General features: G+C 50.1%; 1 protein-coding gene across 1 annotated transcript in view; it reads left to right on the top strand.

The window, feature by feature from the left end:
* The window catches only part of Hhla1 (HERV-H LTR-associating 1), a 32345-nt gene extending 15675 nt beyond the window's left edge, over positions 1-16670 (top strand). Inside the window, exons 8-16 of the mRNA XM_015486656.2 lie at positions 696-752; positions 853-939; positions 3297-3548; positions 5372-5614; positions 8282-8350; positions 8680-8754; positions 10486-10639; positions 15164-15246; positions 16483-16670. Coding sequence (XP_015342142.1) covers positions 696-752; positions 853-939; positions 3297-3548; positions 5372-5614; positions 8282-8350; positions 8680-8754; positions 10486-10639; positions 15164-15246; positions 16483-16526 — 1064 coding nt within the window. The 3' untranslated portion in view covers positions 16527-16670. The remainder of the gene's footprint in view (positions 1-695; positions 753-852; positions 940-3296; positions 3549-5371; positions 5615-8281; positions 8351-8679; positions 8755-10485; positions 10640-15163; positions 15247-16482) is intronic.
* Positions 16671-21036: the final 4366 nt, after the last annotated feature.

Below are 21036 nucleotides of genomic sequence, written 5' to 3'. Positions count from 1 at the left end.
AATCCTCTAAGCAACATGCAACCACATGTCCTCTGTCCCTTAAGCAGCATCCCCAGGAACAAGTATACTTAGGAATTCAGAAGTTTTCAGATTTTGAAGGTCTAATGGAGAGTCTACACCATACTGATACATAATACCTCTATCCAGGAAAGCCTGTGGTGATCAAACACATCACTATTCATTCAGCAAAATGTTTGACCCTTGCACTAAGTGGAATATGTAAAGACTATACAATCTCACTTTTGTCAAGTCAGGTTTTAACCATCAGGGTCATACAAAACTTTCCACCTTACGAGATCTGGGGATTGGGGAATTACAAAAAAAAGATTATGGAATTTGAATTTTTTTTCCCTTGTAAAGGTGAGTGAACTGAGTCCTGGAGAAGTCAAGAAGTTCAGTCATTTGTAGAGTGCATAGCTAGTAAGTGGCCGAGTTGATACTGTAGCCCTGGAAGTTGACCCCTGCCACTCAACTGTGCTCTTAGCCACTACATTGTACTGCACCATCTCCTGCCTCCTCAGCCCCACCAAACAAACAAACAAAAGTAAATCAGAAAATCAGAGCTGCCTTATAAGGAGTTAGTTTTACTCCCCTATCTCGTCCTGAGCTAGGTACTTCCAGTTCAAATTTTATTTCAACCAGACGTACAGCTGCAGACCCCTTGCTGACCTGTCCTGTGCTGGTTCATTTTACAGTGAGTCAGACCAATGAATCTGACTGCCTCTTCATCTGCGTCATGGCCGGAGAGTCAGGTGAGCCGCGGTGCCCTTGCCAGCTCTCTGGACTGGGCAATAAGCACAGGTCTCCAGGGGACCAGCCCACGATTTCCTCCTGTGGGTGTGACCTTTGCAGGGCGGAATCTCTCTAACTTCTGGGAGATGGTGGAGAAATCTCCTGTGATCAACTACACGTTTACCAGCAGCCTGTCTGGAGTTCTGGGTGAGTACACCCGCAAATGCCTACCGTGGAGAACAAATGCAGTCCTGGGGCATTTTATTTAGCTCCTGTGTTAAAAATCAGAGGATTTCACCACTGAAAATGATTTTCTGGAATATGTTGCAAAAGACGTTCTGGCAGCTGTGGATTCTTCTTCCCACGGCAAAAAGCAACCAGAGCTGAGTGGCAGCTGTACCTATTCCCCTTTAGGAGGGGACTCTTCTCCCATTTCCCAGAGTTCTCTCTGTCCTCTATTGCCTTGCACAAGTTTTCTTACATTAACTATTTGGCTTTTATAGATGTTTTAGTTTGGGGCCCAGTCCTAGAGACATTGCCACTCTCTAATGCACATCTTCCAGCCACCCATCCTCTGCACCCCCATGTGCCCACCTTCCTGTCCATTCCCTGTCACCAGGTGGCACTTTTGGAACCGGTTTAAGTCTCCTCTCTCCCCTCCATGTAACTGGCATTGCTAGCTGAATGAAGTGCCTGAAACCTCCCCAGGCCTCTGAGATTCCCTGCTGTTTCGTGAGAATCTGGGCTCAAGTCCTCGTCGTCTACTTTCGAACTGGAAGAGCCTCTGAACAAGTGCTCCTTGTCATATCCCCTGTGTCTCTAAATATCCATTCACTGCCAAGGGCAATGGTCTTCCAACACAACGTGGGTGAGGTCCCCTCGATACTCAGAACTCCAGTCAGCCCCAGAGGGTCCAAGTCCTTAGCCTGGAGAAGCATCCTCTGCCCTCATGCCCACCCTCGTCTCCTCCTCCCTTTCCCATAAGTCCTCTGCTACCACCCATTGGAACCCCTGCCCTTCTTGCAGGCGGCGAGCAGCTCATGCCTTCTGTGCCTTTGGCTCATGCTGCGATCTGTCGCAGCTCCTCCCTATTTCACCATGCTGTAGACCCTGTGTGCCTGTCAACTGCCAGCACTTGCCTCCTCTTGCCCAAGGATCCCCAGTCAAAATCAGTCTTCTGCATCCTGTGGCCCTAGAACACCATTCTGCACATCTTCTGGACTGATACTCCAGGTGCCATCACAGTGGCATTGACAGGTGTGCCTCCTCCATGGTGACACTCCAGGGCAGAGAGAGTCTCCTTTGTCTGCCTTCCCCCTCTGTTCCTCGCAGAGATGCTTGCACATAGCAGGTCCTTCATCAGTGTCTCGCAGAGTCAAATGAAGGACCCAGCAATTCAGTTCCCCAATTCTATTTCAGTGGGTTACTGTGACTTGTGTTTATCATGGGGCATCTCTTGATTATCCTGTGGAGGGGCTTCATTTGTTAATGGGACAAAGACACTTGGTAGAAGTTAAAATGGGCATTTAGTGAGTTGCCTTTACCCACCCAATTCTGAGGACAGATCAGAGGATTGAGTGAATCTCATTTATTCAGTCTTTCCATGACCTTCCCACCCCCAATCTCAATGATGTCTCCCCTTTGGTGTTACTTTAAGGACATGTGCCCAGGAAGAAGGAACATACTTACAACTGGACACTAAGGTTGATGTGCCTGGTGGCTGTTGGTCTGTCCAGGTGATAGTTCGGCTGGGGTGCACTTAGCCCATGTCCAACGTGGAACAAGGCTTAGGCTGGGTTGCCTGTGGGGTGTCTGTGGGCCCTGAGCCAAGGACATGAGACTGCAGGCGTAACTCCTGCTGTTGGGTCAGTTGTTCCCTACACACAGCTGCCTGCCAAAGGGACAAGTGGGGACCAAAATCCAACACCAGTCTTTGTCCACCCAGAGCAGGTGACTCTACAGGCCAGTGGGAGTCACTGGCCTATATGCCCATCCCAGGCCATATGCCCACTTGCACCAGCAAGCCTTCCTAGGGAGGTCAGGTGGAATTAACACCACAGGCTCTTTCACCTTTTCCTCATGGGACAAACAGAAGCACGGAGTAAATTTCTCTCCAAAATCTGCCTTTTGGGGGGCTCATTTTTCTATTAAAGTCTATCTTTTGGGGGGCTCATTTTTCCAGCTATTTCTCCCTGAAAGCCCCTGATTTTCCCAAATTCCACCTCTGGTTCCTAGTTATACGCACAGAGCATGTCAAGGAGACCAATTCCTCGTCCAGGACAAGTCCTGGAGCCACGGGGTAACTGAGGACACTGAACAGATTTGGCGTCTGATCAAGAGACGGGTTAAATGTGAAGACCTTTATGGTCTGAGGGGTGTGCACTGCAGTGATTCATCATGCAGCTTTTTTGGAGACTGACCTTTCACTTGGTACTGTTGGGAATGAGTCTGAGATCTTTATTCTTTCTACATATCTGCTATCTGATGATCTTTCAGTGATTCAGCAATTCCTTGTGTCCAAAGTATCAAAGTTATCAAAGCTGCCATTGACCTTCTTGCCAAAGGTGCTGCTGCTACCAGGGAAACAGCTGGGATTTCAAAGCCCACAACCCAAAGCCAGCAAGCCCTACCAAGGACAGGCCCCCCGCGCTGGGCCCACAGCACACACCTGGCTTCTGCCCTGAGCGCCTCCCCGCCCAGGGAGACAACTGCTCCTTCAGAGGGAGAGGCAACAGGGAGCACAGGCAGGCTTCCTGGGCCTCCTGCAGGGACCACGGCCACAGCCAGCAGGGCCTCTGCCACCCACCCAGGCTCAGGTAAGATGTGATCTCACCCTGTGCTCTGCTTTGCTGAGTCTCCGTCCCGGTCCCTCCAGGCTCACAGGAATGAGCCACACCTTTGTCCCAGTCTGCCCCCTGACACCAGGCTCCAGCTTACTTTAAATAAGAGATGTCTATGAGCCAGTGGAGGGCCCATGAGGACAAGCAGAGGCAGCCATGTCAGTGGCCCAGTGGACCACTAACATGGACGCTTCTACAAGAAGTTGCAAAAAAATTCCACAAGTTTCCTGACACCCTTCACCCAGCCTCCCCAGGGCCATGTCTCCCGCGCTCATGGCTCACTGTGGCACAGCGTTATCACTTCAGCCCAGCACCTAGTGCTCTCTCTGGCAAGTCACAGGAAGTGAAACGAGTCAGCATCTTATGCCATGGTGGGTCAATCTGCCACTGGCTGCTCAACACGTTAGTGACCGCACAGCAGCATGGAAAGCTGCTCCCAGGGGCTCGCCAGGACCCCGCCCTCCCCACCTATGGAGCACACAGTCAGCAGTGTTGTCACCGGCCACTCAAAGTGCCTGCTTCCCCATCATGTCCTACTTGGAAATAATTCCAAGCTGAGTCTTCTCTTTCATTAAGAGTCACTGTTGTCTGTCCACCAATGGCCCTGAGCCCTCGGCATCCACTCACTCCCTCATCAAAACACGCATCTGCCAGGTGTTGACATAGGCTCCACCTGTGTTCCTGTTTCTCCCTGAGCTCCCAGGCCAGGGAGGGAGACTCGGGCAGGGAAATGACAGTCACCAAGCCAGTGAGGCTGTGCCACCACCCCGCACAGCAGGAGACACAGGCTGCCCAGGGAGGAGGGGATGGACAGGTGGCAGGCAGATAAGGAAACAGGGAGGACTGGAGGTGGAGAGGAGAAGGAACCAATCCCACCAACTAGATAGTGTCTAGATTCACCATAAATGGTTCATGCAATACCTGGTATCATCATGACAAAATTAGAAAAAAAAATGACTCCAAATTAGAAATGTTTCCAGCATAATATGAAAAACTGTGGTTTCTAGAGGCAAGAAAAGTCATAACCCTTAAAGAAAAAATGCTGGCTTTATATAAGAAAAACTACAAATTTTAATGAAAGTAATAAAGAGATATTTAAATACATATAGGGATGTCCCACATTTCAAGTGGAAATCTGAATATTTCAAAGATGTCATCTGTTCCCAATTTAACTCATAGATATCAAATTCTTTAATAAGATTAGTTTTGCATAACTGGAAAGAAAAATCTTGAATTTTTACCATAGGAATGAGCAGGTGAGAACATTTAACAATTTTTTAAAAGTTCGGTTAGGGAAGATTTGTCTGAACAAATCTAACGATGATCCTGTGATGTTGTGGACAGGAGTTATGGCCACGATTGTTATTGTTATTATTCTTCTCATCCCATCATAAAGATAAGGCTAAAGAGTTAAGGAAGTTACCCAATTCACAGCCTGGAGGAGGCAGGGGCTCAACCTTGCCTCCAGGTCTCTTCCCCTCAAGTCCTTCAGTCTCTCACCAGGTCACAGGATGAGAAATAAGCTCCTTAAACTTGAGACAGAGCCACCGACCCCCAAACACACCCTTGCTGGCTGAGTGCCCAGGGACCTGGAGGAGTTCTCTTTATCTTCTGCTTGGGCAAACAAAGTTCCCTCTGGTCCATGGGCTTCAGCGCAGGGTGCAGGACTCCTAGAATGTCCATGTTATGCCCATGCCCTGTGTTTGCCCTCTGATAGCAACCCCATGCCTCTGCAATTTTATATAAATCAAAGAGGTCGAATGCAGCCATCTCCTGTGACAGTCACTTTAAATGTGCAGCTACCAGGACAGTGGCTGGAACACAATGGGTGACAACCAACAGACAGACCTGGGCTTCCACGCTGTCCACACCCAGGGCTCATACCAAGGATGAGACAACACCTGGGGGTCCCCTCTGGGAGACACCCTCCTCCACACCCACATCTGCCGAAGCTGCAGGGGCCACCGACACAGAGAGCCTCCCGGGTCCTACTGGGGCAATGTCCACACCCAGCAGCCCAGCCCAGTCCAGCTCCACCTCAGGTAAGAGAGAGACTCACTCCACCCCTCCCCTTTCCAGTGACACTCAGCATTGTCTGTCTTGAAAACCTTTTAAAATTTTTGAACTATAATACATAGAGAAAAAGTCAAACCCAAGGGAGCAATACTTGGTTTGACCATGAGGCCGACTCTTCTTTCTCCTTCTTCTCCTTACCCCACCCTTTCCTTCTCATCTTTGAATGAATGAATGAATGAATGCTCCCTCTTCATGGGGATCCCCCTCTCCTCTCTCTTTTATGTAAACTCACTTTCTATTTTTTTTCTTGTTTCACTACTAAACAAGTAACCACTAGAAATTGACACTGTTCACTCAGGACAGGGATGAACTGACTTTTTGGCATAATATGATCATTATTACATTAATTACTTATATATCATGTATATGCAATGTAATGTAACATGCCTATTAATTGCATATGTAAATGTATGCATTAATGTATAATCACGTAATGAGGAACACTTGAACTCTAAAATGCAGGAGAAACATTGTCAAGTGTGACAGTGTAGTGTAGATGTGTAATAAGTAGACACAGAGAATAGAAAGCAAAACTAAAACTAAAAAGAAATTCACAACTTGTTAACCTTGAACCTAACTTTAGTGTTCCCAGATTATAGCTGGGAAGTAGAGTCCCTCTGATTTCTGTTTCCTTCACTCCAGTTTCATGAATTTTCCATTCTTTATACTCCTATAGTCAGACAAAAAGTAATTCCCTTAAAGATAACTGCCTCTGCTGCTTGCAGCACGGCTGAGAGCCCCCCCCCCCCCCGCTCCCACAGTCAGTGGATCATAACACACATGGAGGCTATGATCCCGGGGTCCATCAGCTTGACTTTCCTCCCTCTGGGCTCTGCCTCCTGGGGGGCTGTGAAGGCTCCTGTGAAGCGCAACAGCCACTCAGTCAGTTTGTCAAACTACTGAATTTGTGAAGGAATGCAGGAAGAGGAGTAATGAATTTTCAATATCTCATCTCCAAGCTCAAAATCACAATTGCACTCACAGGTTGAGAGATGCCCTTTCAATGGCTTTAATCTTATGACCACCTGACACCAGGGCACCATCTTAGTCGGTTCAAGCATTGTGCTATTTCAGGGGAAATTGGAAGCTGACACACTCTGGTCTAGTCAGCTGGACGTGGTGCTGTGGAGCTCTGCGCTAGGCTCTCAGCTTCAGACGGCCTGGGCTGGAGTGGACCTCACACTCACACTGTGTCCTGGCACCTTCCTTCACCCATCTGAATCCTTGTTCCCCACTGATGAAATGGGAGCTGTAAGAGCTGTTGTGTTGGTTCAATTAAGTAATATCTGCAGGGTGTTCAGTTCAGTGAATGTCACCTGGGAAGCACTCAATGGATGCCACTGTTCTGCCTGAGCCCTCCTGCAGCAGGGCACTGAGGGCAGCTATAGGAGACACAAGCCCTCCAGAGGGGAACATGTGTTTGTGTTTGCTTCTGCCCCAGGTCCACTTTACTCCAATTCTCCACGATTCTGCAACCAGTCAGTCATACTGCAAGCAGCCATCGTATGTGGTATAGCTAAGACTAATCTAGAACTACATGGAAGCACATCCAGGCAGCTAACGGACACCCTCTGTGTTAGGGGTTACAGTCTGATGCCTACACAAAATCAGGAGCAGATTCTCACCCACCTTAGAAACTGGCAGGATGGCCCTGTAGAGTTGGGGCTCCTTCCCGCAATCATCTGTGTGTGAATGGATCACAGCATTCATCTCTGGCATGAACACAGTCCTGTGGAATCCCACCCTGAAGTGTTCTGTCCTTGCCAAGGAGCATGACACAGCAGAGCAGCCGTGCCACTCTGTGGTAAGGGCTGGGCTCCGCGTCTGCCTGCTTCATAGCCTCATCTCCCCTCCACCTCCTCCCTCTGGATCAGCCACAGAGAACTGCTTGCTACCCACTCCTGGAGGTCTTTGCACAAGCTCCCTACTCTACCGGGGAAGCCTGTGCTTTCACTAGCCTTGTACCCGTGGTCTTGGTCCACGTCACCTGCCCCAGCTGAACTGGGTGCCCACTGACTGTGCTGGAACCTCCCCCTTCTTTCCCCTTCATGCATGAGTGAAATTTCCTGTTGCATCTTCCTTTTGCCTCAGAAGGAGGCTGCTGTGCTTCTTGTGCCAGAGGCCAGCTCCAGGCAGCAAGAACCAGGTCCTGTAGCAGTCCTTAAACCAAGGACATGATGAAAAGAACCGTTGAACTGAGCCCATGCTCCACCATGACAATGATTGACAGGCAGTTTATTGGGGTGCGGATGGAGTACGCCAAGGCGCAGGTGAATGAGAAGCGTACCATTTCCTGTTTGCCCAGAGCTCCCACGCTTGCACACTTCCTGTTCAACACCATCATTCCCCAAGCAGTGTCACCTGATCTTACCACTATTAACTTGTTCCCAAGGGCTTCCATCACATGGTACCACAGTTACTGACAGCACTTGCCTGTTCCCTTGTAAGTATCTGGAGCACCGCCATTGAGGGTACCATTTCTTGACTCACTTCTGCAGCCTCAACATCCTGCTTGGTACCTGGCTTAATAACCAGTGTTGGTTGGATAGGGCAGGACTGGTGGCCTGGGGCATCTTCTCCAAATCAGGTCCCCTTGAAAAGATGCAGGCTCACCCTCTCTCCTCTCATCCCAGGAACAGTCACCCCTGGCACACAGACGCCAAGGCCAACCAAGGCACCAGCCCCCAAAGACCCACAGACAGGTGAGAACACACAGGTGGGAAAAGAAACCCTGTACCACGGCGGGGAAGAACTGCATGGGGCAGAACCCCAGGGATAGGGTGCCAGTACTCAGAGGATGCTGGTTATTGTACTTCACTGGTTCTCACAGGAAAGAGGCAGGAGAACTGGTTTGTAAGTCTTGCGTGCTGCTAAATTGCCAGGTGATCCTGAATAAATCACTTCCCCTTGGCTATGATTTTCTGTGGGTTTCCAGAACTCTTTATCCTGAAGGGACTTTGATTCTCTGGTTGTGGTATAACCCAAGGCAACTTCGTTTTCATTTTTGGAAGACTATTCTTGCCCCTTGCAGGTGATGTTCCTGCAGAGTGGCCATTTGCTCCTGGAGAAGAACCAGCCCTAATCCCAGTACCCCATCAAGTCTCAAGTGAGTAGCAGCACCCCCTGATTGCTAGGCTTGTGTTTCTTTCAGACAGGGTTGTGAAGAATAATAAAAGGAGGTTTGTTGGATAAATTTAGACCTAGAGTGCTGGCATTCAAACCCAAGCTCAACTTCCAGGATTCAGTTTCCTCCACTATATAGCATAAAAAAAGTTCCAATTATTGTGTCTGGTTTTTCTTTCCTACAAGATTTTGCATTGGGATAATGTGTGTGACAGTGTATTGGAACCCTAGAGTACTGAGTGACTTAGGTTGGTTAACAGTCTTTGAGGGAACATCAAAGGTACCAGTGAGCTGGGTACCTTGCAAAGGGAAGGTGCTCTTAATAAGTGTGGTGTTGACAGAGAGGGGAGTGCCATTCACTGGGTGGCCATTTACTTCTCTGTTCTGAAGGACACCCTGCCCACCCCCCATCCCCACCCCCAGCGTACTTGGTTCTCATGGGGTGAGGAAAGAACTGTTTGCTGGGCCTGAAGTAGTTTCCAGAATTCCCAAAGACTGATTTTCAGTGGTTTTGCTGATTCTTCCAGCTTTTGCTAGACGTCTCCTCTCCTCTGTTGTGCTGGTTTCTGGGAGAAACTGGTATAGAATGAGCCCTTGAAAGCTGGATGGATCAGGCGCCTCTCACTCCCGGATACCTTTCTACCCTAGTTCTGCAAGCATTCTGGCACCCTTCACTTGTATGTCAACAGAAGGCCATTAAATCATTGGGACCTGAATAGTCTCTTTTTCCTATCACCCCAGCTCTGCCTCAGTCCCTCCTACCTGCAATGAATGGTGAATGGGCCTTTCAGACAAAGGTGTGATTGCCACCACAGGAAATGACCTCCCCTTCCCCCAGGAGTTCTAAAGAAGCTCACTGGTGGTGCAGACAGGGCTGCTCATTAGATCAAGTTCTAGGACACAAGCCGCCTCTATATCCATGTCTGTGTGTGGAACCACATAGCAATCTCTACGTGGCCACCCATCTACCCCTCCACTCACACCCACCCGTCCCTCAGTAGTCATCTATCTGTATCCAGTAATTTCTGAATTATCTATATTCAGCAATTTTCTATATATGAGCTATATATCTGATCGATATCACTCTATCCATCATTTATCCATCTATCTATATCCATCCATCTAAAAAAATCTATTTTCTTATCCTGTTATTATTTGACTCCTTATAAAAGCCACATATTAAGTAACAATGAAAACCTGGATCGCTAAACATAATTAATCTTCAGCCTCTGGAGGAAGAGAACTCATGACCCAGAGCCCTGTTCTTGGGGACCCAGGTTGCCTCATTCACCTTTCAGCCTGGCTTTGTATACTCCTTGCACACAGGCAGGCACAGGTACACACACCCTAAGCCCCCGCCCTCAAATGACTCTCCATCTCCCCTGGGCAAGCCGCCCCCTTACCCATGCTCAACATCATGGACCCCATCACCTGCCCAGGAATGCCCTCCCTCTGATGCATGTCTATTAAACATTTGCTCCTCAGCTAAACCCTCTTTGATCTCCTCCAGGAGGTCGGTCACCACCTTCTCTCTGCCTATACCTTGATATTTCACAGTAGCATTACTGGGCGGTGAAGCTGTACCGTGGTTACTGCCTGTCTCTGAGCCACAGGAGATCAGGGCAGGATTGGGTTCTCCTGACACAGGTCCCCACCAGGGGAAGGTGCTGGCTAAACTCTTGTTGACTTGACGGGTCTGAAATTCATCTTCTAGGGTGTCCTCAACCGCTCCTCAAAGAGGGGGCCGTGACGGCTGCCCCTCTCACCCTGGCCACCCAGAAGCTCAATCCTTGCCTGATGGAATTGTGCCGCTTCTTCCAGCAATGCCTCTGTGTGAGCCAGAGGAACCCCAGGACAGAGAGCATGAGGTAACCAGTGGCTTCTTTACATATTTAATATTTATAAGCTGCTTATTCTGTGTGGCTTCTCTGCAGGCCACAAGGTAGCCAGGCATTAACTAACCCAAAGACCGGTGACGAGGGGACCTCAAGGAATGGGATCTTTTATGTGTCCTCTACTAGACTGTCACTTCCTTGGGAGCCATGATGGAACCTCATTAATTTATGGGTCCCCAGAACGAGGCCCAAGGCTGGACAGATTCAGGGCTGTACTTATTGGACAGAGTAAGTGCACGTGAGCTGAGCTGGGTTGAGCTGGGTCGAGATGAGCTAGGTTGGGCTGAGGTGAGCTGAGAGAGGTGCCTGTACCCAGCAGCATTACCACTGAGGACTTTGAGTGGTCCTTGAGCCCCAGTGTTCTCAGCCTGAGGAAACTTTCTAGGACAGAGTAACCAAAGCACAGGTCTATCTATCCACTCCCACAAATCCCTAGCAGTCACCTGCCAGTGGAAACAGAAGCTTGTAAAAATAAAATTAGAATTCAAACTACATTTTAAGTTAAGTAGGTTCAGGCATGGACACTTCCCTGCCCTTCAATACTGACCTACTGTCCTGTCATTTGGGACTTATTTTTGACTATACATTCAGAACCAATCACAGAGATGGATACTCCTTCTCCAGGGGCCTGGGAACCAGCTTCTCGGATCTTTGATGTCATGTTCCCAGTCTGCTCACAAGATCCTGCAGGTTCTCAGATCTCTGCTAGGACCAAGTCCCAAGTCCAGGTGTTTAGTCTTTTCCTGTCACCCCTTTCTGGCCTTGAACTTGGATCCCTCGTTGGTTGGCTGCTTCCTCCATCCAGAGAAAGTAATGAGGAAGACCCAGAGACTCAAGGATGGGAGTGTGCGAGGCTGGGCACTTCTCCACAGCCAAGGCCAAGCCTCAGGAAGAGAGAAGCTACAAAGCAGAGCATTCTGCATCACCCGGGCTCTGCTCCCTATTGGGTCCTTCTCAGTTGCTCTTTTTAAATCAATAATGCATTTTGCATCTCTACAATGTATCCACTGTGCACTGGGCTAAGCCCAGGCTATGGTGGTGGGTCAGAAATAGGCCCAGAACCTGAAGATCACATAGTCAGGAGGAAGAAATGGTCATAAACACAAATTACAAGATAGTTGGTGTAGAACCAAGTCATGTGTCTAAGCAAAACCCTGCAGTCATATCTCCTCGGAAAACATCACACTTGAAAGAACAGGTGGGGAAGTCAGAAGTTTTGAGTTTAAACTCACAGCAATGAAGCCACTGTTAACCTGAGCTCTTCCCTCTTTTCCCTGAAGTGTGAGTTGTTCCATAGACCCGCATGGAGTGCGGAACGTGGGACAAGAACACCATGTGGCAGATCGAGGGGTGTCAATCAGTATGTTTGCACAATAAGAGCCTCTGAGATTAAGAAACAGCACGACTTGGTGAGGAAGTTGGCAATAGAAAGAGACAAGTTCCACACCAGGGTGACAAGTGCGTGGCAGACCCTGAATCACATGCCGGGGAGCCCCGAGGAGATAAGTGACAGGGTTCGTTGGAGGAGTAGGAGTTTTCCAGGCCCCAAAATGGGAGAGGCCACTAGAAGGAAAATGCATGGGCTGTGTAAAGATGGGGTGGAAGGCAGCGGGGCCCTCTGGGGGCACTGGGGTGATCAACAGCACTGCAGCAGCAATGGCAGCCGCTGTGTCCCATATCCTCCACTCAGGTGGCCTTTCACTAACAAGTTTCCTTTGCCTGTCACAGAGCTCCAGATGCCCCTCCACACTTCCCATTGTCCACCATCCAGAAACATACAGAACATCCAAACACACAGAACATCTAAAGCAAAACGGGCCGAGGTTCAAGTCCAGCCCTTCATTTTGTCCATCCTTGAACTCTGGTTCCCTAAACGTCCCTCCTCCCACATCGTCTCCCTTTCCTAGTCCTCTTTTGAAATGTTTCCTATTTAGAGTCCCTAGCACCTTCCTTGGGACACACTGTTCCCCTTCGAGGGTGACAAAGCCCCGGTTCCTTTCCCTCCTGATGCCTATGAACTCTGGTGCCTTGGGTGCCAGGCGGGATTCTGGGGCTCCTGCCCTTTCCAGACTGCTGCACCTCCACATGGAGCCAGGGTCTGGTCTGATGTGAGGAAGTGTATACAGCAGGGGCTTCAACACGGTCCCGGCTTGTTCTGCTCCTGGCAATGCTGCTGGAGACAGACACCAGAGGACTCCTCCACAGCTGGTTTTCTTGGAAGAACGTCCAGCCTTTTCTACGTGAGAAACGCTGCTCTAGCCTCCGTGAGGAGCGCAGATCTTGTCATGAAGGCAACACTGACCTCATTCTTTATGCAGCAACAGCCACTATATTTATCTATTGTTCCCATTTCCTTGTTTGCTTACTGGGGGATGCTTTATTGGCTCTGTGTCATGTTTAAATAATGCCAGGAAAGAAACCTCCATTCCTCTGCCAGCCACCTCCTCTGCCAAAGTGAACTAAGGCCTGGAACAGCAGCTTTGGGGCTTCTCAGAGAGGGCCATGTCTCTGCAGTCGTGACCACTGAAGTCCCCACCTGGTGGTGTGAAGCTTCAGGGACCCCCTCCGTCAGCCCCACACATAGTAGCATCGTTTCTAAAGCAGCTGCTCCCCAGGGTCATTGGGTGTCCTCAGTGTGGAGGGAGTTTTCTAGAGGGTTTTGCTGCTGTGCACATTGTCACACAAGCCAAGGGGGAGTGAGATGAGGCCAAAGAAATGCCCCAACGCTAGAAGCTTCCACACAGTTTCGTGTGCTGTGGGGAAGGTCAGGTTGAAGCCAGGAGGCCTGGTTTAAATTTACTTTCTACCACTTCTAAGTTATGTGGCCTTGGAATTGTCACTTAATTCCTCTGAACCTTGGCTTATCTTGTTTATCTGGGCCACGCTGCCTGTGTTCCACACGTCACACAAGTCCAAGGGCACCATTCATGGAGAAGGGCGGCAGCACTCTTGTCATACCAACCGAGTACTGTGAGAATGGAATGAAATGAAACGATGGCTCGAGCTGTCCCTGCCCAGCCCCTGGACGTAGCTGGCGTGGATGTGGCCGTGGCTGTTGGTTCACTGCTCTTCCTGCTCTGCAGCCACGCTGGTCTCTGGAGCCTCGGACATGTTGCAGCTGTCGAGTTGATAAGACCTGACATCCCATCTCTTCTGCTTTTGAAATGTCACCTTGAGTATGTGGAGCCCATGCTCAGAGAAGAGGGAGCCTTGTGGTGTTCCACATGTGCCTCTGTGCTCTGCCCTGCCTCTTCTCTGCCCTGCTTTGTACTGAAGGTCCCCACGTGTGCAAACTGCATTTCCCAAAATGCCTTGCCAACCAGCTTCCCATTGGCTAATGCAATGGAAGAGACTGGCAGGAGATGGAGGGCAGGAGCCAGGAGAAGCCATGGAATTTCTCCCTGGGCCCTTTCTGCTTTGGGGAGTGTTTCTAGAATGGCTTGGTCTCCTCGGTGGTTCCAGTTTTGGAAAAGCACTCTCCCTACAGCCCAGCTCCGTGGTCCCAGCTGCTCCAGAGCCCTTCCCTTCCTGCTCTAGCTGCATGCTTCCTCCTGTCCCTTCACTCCTGGAAGGTGGGGCAGCCTCACCTTCTCCTGTTGGCTCTTTCTACTCCTTTATGCCCAGTCCCCAGTGTTAAAGGCCTCCAGGCCACCTGGATTCTGCCCCCTGGGCTCACCTATTGGCTGTCCCCTGAGAATGCAGTGGGTTCTGTCCTGGATTGGACGATGAGGCTAAAGTCAACACTAGCAGTTGAACACAGTGACCCTGGGCAACCCAGTAACTCTCTGTGCCTCCATTTGCTCAATTCTACCATTTCCTGTAAACGGAGGATGGTATCACCTGGGGAATCTTCACAGTGAACTTTGCTTGGGGAGTTAGTTGCTGAGCGCCCAAGAGTACGGTAGAGTTGCAGAATGAGAGCGGCGGAGGAGAAATCAGAGCATGGTTAGGCCAAGCTCATCAGATGTCAGATGTGGGTTGAAGGAGATGTAGACCCCATGGTCCTAGGGTGAGCTACAGACACAGGCTGCACTGAGGTCTGCTTCCTAATGTCAGTCAATGGCCTCTTCACCACAGCCCCTGCTGACACCCCGGCATTGTTAGCAATAGCAGCACTCTGCCCTCTCCACCTGCCACAGAAACAAACAAGAAAACATTGTCATTTATTGAGCACCTACTAGGTACTGCTTGGGAACCTTACATATGCTGTCTCATCTAATCCTCAAAAAATCTGTGAGTGTAGGTTTCATTATTGCCTTACATCTATATATCGGAAAGTCAGGACTTAAAAGTAAGTCTGGCTGGCCCTTAAGTCTGAGCTTTTCCTACCCTGTCCCATTCCCTTCCTTTCCTTCCATATCCTCTAAAGATGGATGGAGGGTTCCTTGCTGTGAATAGTTGGCCATACATTCATGATGATGTAATTGCTCTTTGGATTCTGTCTTCTTCTAGCCAGGTAGGATCGTGATTGCTCCCAACTCTGACTTAAATCTTTAGGTACTGTCTGGAATATTACTCCTGGTTTCTGAAGAATGCAACATTTATCTGCCAGAGGGTGAAAAGGGTGTTGTCCTCACACAGTAAGTACCCAGCTTGAGGAGGCTGTAGGTTTGCAGTCACTGCACCCTATGGAAGGTTTCTGTGAACTTGAGAGGTCTTCTTGTCACCTGCAGCCAAAGGTGTGCGGTAGCTTACACGGTATCCATTAAGTCTAGAAAACAGAGTCTAAGCTATTTCTGATTTTCCAACAAAGAGCTTAATGTTTGACGTAAGGTATAGAAAACAAAAGCCAAGTCAGCCTGACATGCACTGTTACCCTGTGTGTGAACTCAGGCAAGTTTCTTAGCCTCTGAGTAAGTAAGCTCAAAAGTCAAACAAAAACTGGAAGGAAAGATAAACACTGAAATTCCCAACCAAAGAAGATGGGAAAAGAAGGCTGCATGACGTCCTGAAAGTGGAACTCCTCTCCCCGTCCTGATGGCTTCAAAGCCTCATTACCCACAGAACTCACTTGGGTTTTTTCTCCACTTCTACAGACAAAAGTGGCTGGTCTGGTAGGTCCGATTCCCAAACCACTGATTTGGTGTCAGATCATGCCATCTAATAGGCTATCTATCTGGTCAAGGGCCTCTGGCTTCCTGAAAATCATGGAGCTGTGTTAGACTCTTTGGGAAATCCCTTCTTAATTGTAACCCAGGTATAAGCTGGGTGCTCACATGGCCCAGTCTTAACAGGGGTTACCTTTAACAAAGAGTTCAGCCTCTCAGACTTTCCCTGTGTCCCTTAAATAACATCATCAAACGGCGTCCCATGCCAACACTTCTTAGATACTGTCCTCATTCCTTTGGCCTCGCAGTGTCTCTTGGTCTCACAGGCTCTCTACCACCACCTTCATGTGGCATAGCAGAAGCCAAACCCTGGAAGTGAGGGGTTCCGAAAGAGACATATCTTGGAAATACATAGTTCAGTGGCTCTTTTTTTGTCCTTGCCACATTGAAGTGTCTATGCACATAACGTATCACATTTACTGAGCAAAGTATTGATGAGTTTGCAGTCAGGCAACCCGGGGAGATAACAGCTGGGTGCTGGAAAGGAGCCCTGAGCAGGCGGTGGGGCAGCACGGGCTCCTCCTCCCTCCACTCTGCGGCTGACTAGCTGGGGTCTCACCTGGGTCCTCTGCACGCTGACATGGACCCCCTCCCCGTAGCATACTGCCCCTTGCTGGCCCTCTGGAAGATCCCAAATGGTCACTGTCGGAGTTTCGCCATGTCTCTGCAGTGTTCCCACCTCGTGCCCAGTTTGTCTTGTTCTTTCAGCCTTAAAGCAAAAGTGCCTCGAGAGTATCTGCGAGTCAGTGTGAGAACCTGCCCGTCTTCAGGCCGAGACCTTCACCCAACTTGGCCACGTCTGCAGAGCTCTCAGGCTCCAGCGAGATCACCCATGCATCGAATGTGGTTCTTTGGAGAAGTGGCACTTTTTCTCCCCTGCGAACTGGTGACAGGTAGTCAAGGTAGAGGCCTTGTGACTAATGCTGTCATGACAGACCCACCTGCCTGCCTCCAAGGGATGGAAACTTAATGTCTGTGCCCCAGAAGCTCCTATGAGGCTCTCAACCACCCTGATAGCTGGAAAGCTGACGGAGAGGGTCAGAGCACACCGGCCCAGCCTGAGCTGACACAATAATGCCTGAGGTGACCTAAATGGAGGACATTGGAAAGACAGAAAAATTACAAACTGAGAAAGACTGAAACCATATCCTGGAGAGAGTCACATACAATCTTGCTAAATTGTTAACTAAAATTTAGTTACATATAACTAAGTAGGCTTGCAGTATTGTGGAATCTACATAATCTCCACGTTCCTAAACAGGAGATGATGAGAAACTACAAAAGGAGGCGTTGTAGGGCATTGTTTTAATTGATGTCTTATCCTGATTCCTCCTCTGTGTGCCCCTCTGTATCTGGGAGTTGCCAAGAGCACCCACAGGCTCAGTGGTTTACTAGTAAGACCATAGAACTCAGAAAAACCCTTAGATTCACACATACCATTTGTACAGGAAAAGGATTCAGATAAAAATCAGCCAAGGTACAAGGCAGGTAAAGCCAGTTCCACGGGAGCCCAGGTACGGGCTTCTGGTTCTCCTGCCCAGGTAGGCTGTGCAGCCAGCACTTGACTGCCTGTAAGGAAGGCCCACATGGAGGATGGCCCAACAGGGAGGCCGGAGCTTGGCATCCAGGGATTTGGCTGAGGTCAGTCAGTGGGTATGGACTGTCATGCCGTCTCCGGCCTCTCCAGAAGACCCCCACTATATAGTACATGCTCACATAAGCTGTCTGGTGTGGCCACAGGTGAAGTCACGGTATCAGGATAGTCCAAGGGTCTAGCAGTGATTCCCCAGGAGCTGTTCAAGGACTGGGCCTTCCTGTGAAAGGTACAGGTGTGAGTCCCTGCACCTGCTGAGCCAGCCTGCAGCACACCCGCACACCAAGGGCCCCTTTATTGTATCGGGTCCCTTTTCATTGTTTCCAGGTCTGCAGATTCCAACTCCCTGGTAGATGCCAGACTCTGCAGGGCATCACCGAGCAGGTTTGCTCTCTCAGTGGCTCTGCAGGGACCCTTCACCCCTCATGGCTGAGGACAGCGTGCCTCCTGGGGTGCTCGGCACCCCTCCTCCCTTCCCCTTTCTCCCACCTGCATACACACTTCCCTTGGTGCTCCCTGGTGACAAAAGTCACCTTCATAATACAAATACAAAACAGTTTCCCCATGGAAGACTCTTGGGTGCCTAGCAGCCTGTGGACCAAAATATCTGGGGGTGTAGAACTGTAACTGTGGGGAGAGAAGCAGTCAGAAATGTCCCTGACCATCACATGGAAATCTTCCTTTTAAATCTCCAGAACAGTTGAGAGACCCTCATATTGATGCATGTGTTGAGCTCATACATACCTGTTGTCATGACTTTGGGGGCTGCAAATGGCCCTCTGGTTTGTAAAGATGATGTTGGATATGACAAATTTTGAAGGGTCAAAGGAACATCCACCTGGGTAAACCAAGGCTCAGTCCCTTTCACTAGGTGTGGGTTACTTTGATTAGATCCTTTCTGATGGATGAAGCTGAAGTTAAGGATCTTCGTCTGTCAGGACTCCACAGTTCCCCACAGAGTAACTCATCACCAGGGAGGTGAAGGATGGATGGATGGTCTGAGCCCAGGAACAGTATTCTCCACTAGTGGGGGAGCTGGGGTGGACTTGTCTGCCCTACTCTTTGGAAATGACTGAGCATGACCATAACCTTTAAAAACCCTGAATATGGAGTCCCTCTGAGGCCTGTGCAGGAATCTGACCTAGCATTAAGGACAGAGGCTCAGTGGACCATGTGGGGGGGAGGACAAGTTCTGTTGACGTCATCGGGAGGGTGAATGAACGTCCATCAGTTGAACTACACCACCGAATGGCCAGTGAATGACTGCTGGTGAACTGGAAGTGNGGGGGGGAGGCGGATGGGGAAGGTGGAGGGCTTCTATTGTCATATCATCTGCCACAGTAACAGCGATACTGGAGGAAACAGGACCCAAGAGTGAACCAGTGGCACAGTTCACTGGTCTGGAGATTAAGGGTGGCCGAGCACTCCAGAGCTGAATTCATCCTGGCTTAAGTGATGGACAGGTGACAAGGAAGTCTCAGGGGTGAGACTGAAGAGACTGAACCACAGATCCAATCTGTGTGTTTCTGGCCACTAGTGCTTAATTGTGAGACAAAAGAGATGTCGGTCCATGCCCCTGCTGGTGGAGGGGACCATGTACTAATTGCACATGCAATGCCAGCAAACTGAGCCCTTCCTAGCTGTGGAGGGGCTCACATTTCTGCTTCATTCATGCCCAAAGACAAGCTTATTTGGAAAGGGCAGGAGAGAGGAAGGGCGGGAGGAGGAGGAGAGGGATGGGGAGAACTTGTGTCTCTTGGCTGCAGGCTGTGGCTCTGCCTGTGTTTGAGCGGGTGTCCCTGTGACTGCACAGGTGAGCTTGTTGTGGGTTTGGTCAATGTGAGTGAGAAACTCAGTTGCCATCATGATGAAACCTGTAACCTTGAACTCTCATTTAGAACACTGCTTTTACTCTTACGCCTGGGTTCTTGTGAAAATTTTAATCTTGACCTATTCCATCAACACAGAATGTCAAGTCACGGTTCCAGGGATGTTGGAGACCCAGTGACTGTCAATCAGGTGATTTGCCTCCAACCCCAGGAGTTTTTGGCAATGTCTAGAGACATCTGAGTTGTCAAAACTCGTGGAGGTGAGGGAGGAGAGGGCTACTGGCGTCTAGTGGGTGGTGACCTGTGACTCCACAATGCACAGGACAGTTCTCGCAGAAAGGAATGATCTTGCCCAAATGCCCAGTACTCAGATACCTGTTACAGGTTATGGGAAGAAAACTCAAATTCCCAAGAAATGTCTAGAACAGCGGGCCTAAGCAGGTTGTGACTGTGCTTTAGCATCATGTGGGAAGCTGGGCTCTTGATTGTAGAAAGCTTGGGTTTGGCTACACTGAGCCCTGTATCCCCATGGACTTAGTAGTTTGGGAGGTGGCACTCCTCTGTGCTAGTGAGGGAGGACTGCGGCCACTGCAGCTTCACCCCTCGATGCCCCTGAGGGGCTGCACACCAGTAGCGACCTAGAAACAGAAGCTTCCCTGTGCCAGGAGGGCTACTTATTTGAAGAAGCCCCTCTGTGGTCTTTGGTAAATGTGCTGCTGAGCCCTGGCTTCACCTTCTACAGGCATTAGTGGCAGAATGAGCTGCTCACAAGGTCCTGACCAGGCTGAGCGATCCCCAAGAATGATCTGTCACATGTGAGCGTGGACAGATGCCTCAGGCTGATGACATCACGTTTCCTGTCTGTGAAAAGGAGCCAGCGGCCTCTCCCTCCAGGGACCACAGAGCAGCAGGGCTATAGGGTGACAGGGCCAAGGCCTGTGGAACGCCGTGGTGCATCCTAGACACTCAATATGCTTGTTCTCCTTGTTAAAAATCAGGAAATAGGACACTCACAAAAGGGCTGGGGAGGAGAGAAAGGAGCTGGGGTTGCAAGACAGACCACACAGGGTCCCTCCTCCCGTTCTGATAGGATAAGATCCATTTAGTGAATGTGGAAGCCACGGCTCAGCTGCGGCAAGCTCAAGGCCATGCTGCTAGTCGGGCGCAGGACCGGCAACCCAAGGTGTCTGATTAGAAGGCCCCATTTCACTCAGCCCTCAGCTTGCTCAGAGAACCCAGAGCCAGGGCAAGAAGAGTCGCCCCCGATCCTCTTGCTGAAGAAACAGGGAGACCAGACAAAGGCAGCTCTTTCCTTGTGGGAGAACCGAGAGGCTTTTATCTCTTTCATCCCCAGGGTTCCCCTGTTGACCCAGGGACATAATCCGGAGCCTCTCAACCTTTGAGGTGAGGCTGGTGCAGGAAACAGGGAGGCCATTGTTCTCTAATTAGAGCCCAGGTCTCCTCGAGGCTGGGGCGGGCCTTGGCCTGTGCCAAGCCATAGTATTAGGTGACCCCCTCGGAGGAGCCCACCTGCCGAGGCTCATGAAAGCCTGTCTTCTGTATGTGGCAGGTGGGGGGCCCACGACCGGGGTCTTTCCTGGGATATAAAGGGCTCTGCTCCATCGGCTCAGAGCCAAACATCGCTTGTCCAACGGCCTGGCCTTCGAGGGGCGCAGCACGGTAGGCCCCTGCTTCCCTGGACAGTGAGAGCAGCTGGAGGCAGGAGGAGGAGGAGGGCGGGAGAAAGACTGGACACGGGAGGGAGAAAGGGAAGGATAATGGGGAAGGAAGAGGAGGGCGAGAAAGAGGGAGGGAAGGAGGAAGGAAAGAGGTGAGCAG

The sequence above is a fragment of the Marmota marmota genome, unplaced genomic scaffold (assembly GCF_001458135.2).
Source record: "Marmota marmota marmota unplaced genomic scaffold, marMar, whole genome shotgun sequence".
Classification (NCBI taxonomy): Eukaryota; Metazoa; Chordata; class Mammalia; order Rodentia; family Sciuridae; genus Marmota; species Marmota marmota.
This window is presented reverse-complemented; position numbering and strand designations above follow the sequence as displayed.